Source organism: Sinocyclocheilus rhinocerous, unplaced genomic scaffold (genome assembly GCF_001515625.1).
Source record: "Sinocyclocheilus rhinocerous isolate Xijiao unplaced genomic scaffold, SAMN03320098_v1.1 scaffold877, whole genome shotgun sequence".
Taxonomy (NCBI): domain Eukaryota; kingdom Metazoa; phylum Chordata; class Actinopteri; order Cypriniformes; family Cyprinidae; genus Sinocyclocheilus; species Sinocyclocheilus rhinocerous.
In genome coordinates, this window is record NW_015662177.1 from 272170 (window position 1) to 280650 (window position 8481).

At 33.8% G+C, this 8481-nt stretch overlaps 1 protein-coding gene across 1 annotated transcript in view; it reads left to right on the forward strand.

Annotated features, from left to right (window-relative positions):
• Positions 1-8481, forward strand: part of tyw1 (tRNA-yW synthesizing protein 1 homolog (S. cerevisiae)) — a 76340-nt gene that overhangs the window by 55063 nt on the left and 12796 nt on the right. Inside the window, exon 14 of the mRNA XM_016537968.1 lies at positions 1860-1970. Coding sequence (XP_016393454.1) covers positions 1860-1970 — 111 coding nt within the window. The remainder of the gene's footprint in view (positions 1-1859; positions 1971-8481) is intronic.

The following is an 8481-nucleotide window of genomic DNA, read 5'->3' on the forward strand; positions in this document are numbered from 1 at the left end:
GGGGTTGGGGGAGGGGGTGTGTCTGAACTAAATCAGCACCCTGATAAAGAGGTTGACTGGCACAAAATTTTCAAAATACAAAAATACTAATCTTAAATACAAAATAAATTAGATTTTTTCCAAAGGCTTTTAAATACAAAATAGTATTTTGTATTTCAAATACGTATTTTAAATACATGTATCTGAAATACTGCCCATCCCTGCCTGCTGCCTGATTTTGCGTCAGATGAAGCTCTCTTGGCAGGTTTAAAACAGGCTGCTGCTCTAAATACCCTCACCTGCTGCCACATCACTCCAATTAAGTCCATCTCCTCCTCTCTGGTTCACGCACACATACGTGAGCGCACCTGTGAAGGCCAGATCCTCCCCAGCTGTTGGATTTTCTCATTGGCTTCCATCCCCTTGTCCTTCCCTGCCTTGCAAATCCACTAGTTAGCATGGATCAGGAACAGTGTTGACTTTGCTGACATCTGTACTTCGACAGAAACCATCCAACCGTGCGAAGACATTCTGCCTATAGGGACGGACTCAGTTATTCTGAGCAATGTCAGACTGTGACACTCGGACTGTTTGATTGACAAGGTGCAATAACAGGAATGGGAGGCATGAGTGTCCATTATCACTCGCTGTGTTTTGTGAGGGCTTCCTCCCCTCAGGGCATCGGCGCGTGAGGGCCTGTGAGTAATGATGTGGGCCGGAGCGTTCCCAACTCCGGGACCCCAGGGCAGACACCGAGGGCTGAAGTTTGGAGAAGCTCTCTTATTAAAAATCCTGATTTTCTTGTCAATGATGATATTAAGCACTGTCAGCAAGATTACGTTGATGTAATAGCTGGAAATGGAATATCCCACTTTAAGCATTTGTCAGTCATGGGATGTGCTGTTTACTTTATGCCTTCAGTACATTACATGTTTCGCTAAGCTGTCACCATCAGTAAATGTTGGCAGATTTGTGTGATTCATTTTCATGCTATTTGGTTGTTATATTTGTCATAACTTATTCACTTACACATCTTGAACTCCATTATTCACATAATACTTGGACTTGTATAGCAATAGGGGTAGAATTATTCTTAATAATAATAATTAATATTTACCTTTACTTTTATTAATAACAGTAGTAGTAATAATATATATAATATATATAATGTACATAATATTTATTATTATTATTATTATTATTAATACATTATTGTTGTTGTTGTTAATAATAATTGTTATTTTATTATTAATAAAAATAACAAGTAATAATAATAATAATAATCTTAGAATCTTGAATCTTAGTTAGGATACTATACAATAGCAATACATTTCTGTTAATAATTCTTCACTTTCATGTGTTATTTTGCAGTGATTTGTTGTTAGTCACGTTCTTATTGAATTAAGTGCATGTTTGGGTACATATTTCTTTAAAAAAAAAGAAACAAAAGTGAAATTTTGAATTATTTAGGAATAAATTATGTAATTAATTATTTCAGTTTTGTGTAATGTTAAATTTCAGCAGTCTCAAGAATGGTCTATTACTAAATCATATTTTTATATAATCCATCCTGTGTTTTTGCATATAATACAGCCATGGAAAAAATGTTGACCACTGATTCTGTCAATATAATTTCACAAGCAAATCCTCATCTCAGTCATTTACAAATAGTGTATGCTATTCCAAGGGACAAAAATTGCCTTTGTAGTCTTTTTGTGATAGATGAAATCACTTTTTTCCCCATTGACTGTACGGCTTCACTGAGAAATACATCAGATTATATAAGTGTGTTGCGGATATCATTTCATATTCTCAAGCCCAGGTGTGTTGGTTTAATTAAGCAGTAATTTGACAGCTCTTCCTTGTGTTTCGTTCTCTAGCAACAGCGTACGGTGTACAGGCTGACCTTGGTGAAGGCCTGGAATGTGGATGAGCTGAAGGCCTACTCAGATCTCATCGCCCTTGGACAGCCAGATTTCATCGAGGTCAAGGTATGCCTCTCACCCGCCTAATTTAGGAATGAGCTTCTAATGAGGGGCTCTGAACCCTTTTGGGTTTAAATGCTGGAATCCCAAGAATTTCCTCCTAATACTTTTTGCAGGAAAACAAGGTAATTACCAGGCTCATTAAATTCATTCTCTGTCCTAATGCATTCACTGAGAGCCAATGAATCAAGATTGGATTGATTTTGTGCTCAGATGAGATGAACTTGTAGTGTTTGCAGCAGGAGCTACTAAATGAAATGTTGCAACTGAAGCCCTGTGCTACAACAGTTTCAGTTTGAATGCTAAATTATTGAAGGATGTTAAACTTTCAAAATATATTTTTGGAATTGCTGTATCAAGTATCGTTCACAATTTTTGTGCATTCTGTTACATAATCTGTATTTTCACTGAATTAAGATTTAGATAGTTTTTTTTAGACACTGATATAGATTCACATTAAAACAGAGTTCATATCACTTCAGTTTATGCCAGTAAAATGAATAGTTCACCTTAAAAATGAAAATGGTCATTTACTCACCTTTTTGTTGTTTCTAAACTGTATGATTTGTTTTCTGTAGAACACAAAGGGAGAAATTTTGAAAAATGTGCTGGTCACTCTTTTCCATATAATTACAAAAGCGATCCATATGACTGGTGTATTATATCCCAAGTGTTCTACCATATGACAGCTTTGTGTAATAAAACCCCCCCCCTCAAATTTCAGTCATATTCACTCATAATTTCCTCTACTGAGAAGTTAACTGCTGCAGCCACTTCATCTATGAGTTGAACTCAGTCTGATTCATCTGATTAAAATGATTCGTAAACAAATCATTTAGACTTTGAAGATGGGATTCATTGAAAGGTTTGACTCAAAGATTTATTTTTTTATCTATTTATTTATTCTTACAAATCAGCCATATTTTCTGTAATTATGACTTACGTTTCAGGCTGCTCCTCAAACAAAGAAGAACAGACCTTGAATATACTCTAAAAAATTATTTTGTAAACGGTTGTGGAATAAGACTTAAATTAATGGAGTATGTTTTACAGGAAAATACTTTTTTAGCTTTTCTAAAAAAAAAAAGAATGAGCAGCACATTCTTCAGAATCTCTGTGTTCAATACAAGAAATATGTCAAAGTACAACATTTTCAACAGAATTTTGCGAATTTTAGGTGAATTTAGGTGAACTTTCTTCTTTAATTTTAATAAATGTAAAGTCAGAAGTCATTACGTTTCATCCCATTTTTCTAATGATCTGTGAAGATCAAGACTGAGTCAGTCCTCTATGAAATGCCAAGACTGTAGCTTTTAAATAGTCAACTAGTGACTTTAATGGCTTTTTAATGAAATGCTAGTTTTTAATCAGAACCTCATTCTACTTAATCAACCTGTCTTCAAGATGAATTGACTAAACCGATTAAATCTCTCCTCAACTCAGCCAGCTTTTATTTGCCTTAATGCATCTGGTGTTTGTTGACCTGTGTAATTACACTGTCCTGGTTTAATTGTACTGATCTGAACTGATTTGCTCGTGACCTGATGAACCACAGCCCACCCCTCTCGGATGAGGGACACATATTGTTTTGTAGAGTCTCTAAGCAGTTCTTGCTGTTCCTCCAGGTAGAAAAACAATCTGTTAAATTACAATTTTATTCATTCTTGTTTCTCCTCTATTCCCCATTCAGCTGCAATTTGCATGAATTCTTCCAGGTATTTCTTCCCTCCTGCACTCTTATCTTCACGTTAGCAGCTACTTTTCTAATGGAGGGAAGGGGGGCTACTACATTGAGATTCACAGAATTGCTCATAATCTCATTACGAGTCAACAGCCAGTCATGTGACCTGTGCGCACCTACCCCGTAGGGAACCCGCTTCAGCGCATTCACATTTAAAGCAGAGCCACTCCAAAGTAAAGCCGACTTCAACTATGACATGCTGTTACCTAGCAACAATAATCGCCCACTTTGATAGACTGCAGAAGGCGAGGATTTACGCTGCCTTCTGTGGGATAAAATAAAGGCTATGAAAAAATGTGAAGAAAATATTGCTGAGTTTACCCAAACAGAGGCAAGCTGTCTGAATCTCTGAGCCTGCGTTCACCTTTTGATGGTTTGTCAGCTCTGGGTTAACGGTCCTAATATTAAATGAGATTTCAGCTTCCTGTTGTTTTTTGACATTTGAGCTTCATTGCTGTGGTGTGGTTTGATGCACACTTGAACTGGTTGTTCACATACTAGGTCTGAGAGTATTTGCTTATTGTCGACAGCCCAATGCAAACAACATTTTGCTGATTCAGCAGCAAAATGGCTCAACAATAAGGATGGTCCACTGGTCTGTAGCCATTGAAAGCGTTTTAGCCCAGTTAAGGGAACTGTCACTTGTCCTATAAGATCAGCACTGTATCTTACATGTACATGTATTTTTATGCCTTGCAAACTTTAACATTTGGCTGCAAAAATTTTTTTTATTATTATTATGTAAAATTAACTGGCTGGCTGACAGTTAGAATTATGAAGAATGGATTCTAAGTTACAGATGAATTTGTGATATGTATGGCATGATTTTTCAGCAAAATAGTTTGACATTTAAAGTTACAAGTTTTTAAATGTTGTTTTAAATAACTTTCTATTCATTGGAGAATCTCAAAAATATCACTGTTTCCACAAAAATATTACGCAACACATCTGTTTTCAACACTGATAATATTAAGAAATAAAATTAATTGTAATAATATTTCATAATACTACTGGTTTTACTGTACACTGTAAAAAAAAAAGTCCTCCTGTTTCAACTTAAAAGTCTAAGTTCAGTTGCTGCCTTACCTTTTTAAGCATAAACAACTTGGCTTTGTCATTTCAGCCTAAATTACTTTAAATCGATCAAGTTGGATTTCATATAACTTATAAAAAAAGTTGAAATTGCTCAACTTATTTTGATGAATAAAAGTAATGTAAAAACACAAGTTGCCATGACTTACTTTTTTACAGTATACTTCTGATCAAATAAATGCAGCCTTGGTGAGTTTCGGAGACTTAAATGTCCAAAACATAAAAAAAATCTTACTGACGACAAACTTTTGAATGTTAGTGTATGCGTAAAACACATTATTTACAAGTTTAAAATATATGTATTAAATAATGCATGTACAAATTAGACCTAATCTGAAGACTTTTCTGCTAGTCAATCATTTTGCTACATGGGAAGCATGAAGCTAAAAGCATGTTGTTGAAGCAGATAAATCTGGTTAAAGTTAAAAAACGATGATTTTGTTTGTAATGTGACTGCATTGCATTTTTATTGACTTTTTATCAGTTCATGTATTTCTTGGGAATCAAACCCATGTGCCCTTTGGCATTGCCAATAAAGGAACTTAACACATTAGCAGTCATCCAACACGCATACGGACAAGCCTTGTTACTAGCCGCACTTTTAAAAGTTATCTTTTTTTATTTATTGCACTTATTTTGCCCTTTAATTAGACAAATGATACCTTATTCATGCCAAGAGCCAGACAACAAGTTTCTCTTAGCGAATAGACAGGTTTATATATAGCCAGACATCAAATTTCTTGACATCTCATTTACTTATATAGGACACCAGTGACCCAGGCATCAAACCACCGGCAGTGGCAGCATTGTTTGGACACTTTTGTGGACGTGAAACAGAGTGGTGATATATGCGTAGGGTAATTAAGTTTGGTGGTAGCCGAGCAAGTCTGATATGTTTCTGTGAGTAATGGAGGCGTTCAGCCCCCTCCAGCTGTTCGACCCCGCAGTAATTACAGCGTTCTTACCCCTCACATTTCCCAACACCTTTGTGTGCGCGTCTTTTTTTATTTTATTCTTGCAGGATCTGCCAGACCTGCTGCACACTCCTTTTGAGATATTTACTCTAACTGTCAGACAACAGATGTTTTTCATTGTTGTCTAATTTCATGCGTTTTGTTAGATTAAACTTATTATATTTTATTGTTCGTATATTATGTGCATTCAATCATGCACAATAAGACCAAAAACACATCATAATTTTTTTTTGTATTCATTCTATAATATTTTGTCTAAACAAATAAATTACAAATAAAACGATAAAACTAAAATCAGTCACTGTAAATGCTAAAAGTGAATTTATGCATCACCGTGTTATAATGTACAGTATGAAAAATGGATATTAATTTTGAGATTTGCTAAAGATCCAACAGTAATAATAAATTATTAGTGTTTTTGAAGATCAACTTTGTGGGTATTAGATGCCAGCAAAGCTAATCTAACTGTAAAAATAGATAAATGTTAAATATGTACACAGCCCTGTACATGACATGTGGATAAAAATGTATTTAGTGTGGCTAAAAATTTGTTCCATTGTTTTATTCATACTTTGTCTTGTTTTATTAATTTATTCACTCATTTTAATCATTTGTTACCTCGTTTTTGTTCAGTCGTGGCCACAAATTAAGAGATTTGTTCCCTTGTTTTAGTAAATCGTGGCCACGTTGTCCTAATTTCTCTCGTTCTGATTTAATTAAAATAAGGGAACAAATTAAAACACCGTAAATTCTTAATTCGTGACCACAAGACATTTAAACTAAAACGAGGGAACGAATTAAGTTGTGGGAATGCGTTATATATATATATATATATATATACAGTGGGTACGGAAAGTATTCAGACCCCCTTACATTTTTCACTCTACCCACTGTATATATATATATTTCATGTCATGTTATGGGCTCCATAAATATCCAGTATAAATTAATTAATTGATTGATATTTATTAAAAATGTATTGATGAAAAAATGTATATAAGTGAAAAAATACAAATTGAAATGGCACCAATATATTGTGCATCCCTATATATATATATATATATATATATATATATATGTATTTATAGTGCATGCAATGAAATGTAATGACACAATTTGTATTTGTAGTTTTAGGACTCCATGAAAGGTAGAGACATGCTTGTGTAATGTGAAATCAGTCCCGTTCCTCTCCAGTGCTGAGGAATCATCCTCTTTGGGTGGTTATCGATCAAATCATTATTCCTGCACAATTAGAGTGTCTCAGAGGTGTTAGTCCTGACACAAAGATGGACAGCCTGTGCTGGGCTCCCAAATTATCTCCACCTTAGTTATTCAAGAGGTTAGACGTTTGAGGACACAACTGAGATCAAACTGCCTAACTTTTGGGCAAAGCTATTAGAGCTTCATTCATGCACCACTAATTTCTTTTGCTTTAATCCCACATACTATTAAATGATTTTTCATAGCGCTTTTATCAATGCACCTTTATCTTTGTATAAACTTTTGGTTGGCTTATTAGAGTCAGATTGTTGGTCTATGACAAGAAATCTGTAGCATTGTTAGTTGGCGTAGATGGGCCGGAGAAACACCCTCACTTTCCTTGCCCCATTGATTTATCAGGGCATTTCTGTAGGTAATCATTATTCTCTATGGCTACAGAGCAGCTAGATAAGAGTTGGGCTCATTAATTCTGTGCCAGACTGGGAATATCAGCTTTGGACATCAGCCACGGCCCACAAGACTGAGATGAGGAAGGCAAGAATCCCGTCCTTTTGTTTCCACTGTCCTCTCTGTCTGAGGAATGCGATACGTTGGGACACTAATGCATTATAGTACTTATCTGCTCATCCCTGTATACCTTATACCTGAAGAGACTACAGTGCATTAAAACACATGAAAAACGACCAATTTAATTTCTTTTAATTTGCATTATACTATTATACTAACTTGTATATATTATACTAACTTGGCACCATATGGTGGATCTTTAAAGAAGATTTGAGACCATCTTGATTGCAAATTAACTAATATATGTAATAATTACTACAGTAGGCTAATATATTATAATTATAATATATATAATAATTACTACAAAATAATGCTACAAAAACAATATATAATAATTGTAATACTAATAAGAAAAAAATAATAATAAAATGAAAAGATATTAATAATTACTACAATTTATAATATACATATAATAATAATTATGATATATAATATGTAATAATTACTGAAAAATAATACTACAAAAACAATATAATAATAATATTAATTATAGTAATAGTAATACTAATAAGAAAAAAATAATATTAAGAAAAAAAATACTAAAAATATATTATAGTTATTATTACTCGTTATTATTATTTATAAATATCATGATCATTATTTTTTTTTCTTAGAAATGCACATTTGAGGGTAGCTTGAGTTGACCGTAGTAGTAGTTTCAGTTAGGATGCAGATGTAAATTTTTTTTTTTTTTTCTCAAACACATCTGTAAAAATTTTAACAACCTAATTTTTATATGGTGAAATATAATTATTCTGGCTGAGTTTTAGCAAAGGGGTCATATGTTGTTGCTAAAAAGAACATTATTTTGTGTATTTGGTGTAATGAAATGTGTTTATGCGGTTTAAGGTTAAAAAAACACATTATTTTCCACATACTGTATATTATTGTTTCTCTTCTATGCACCGCCTTTCTGAAACGC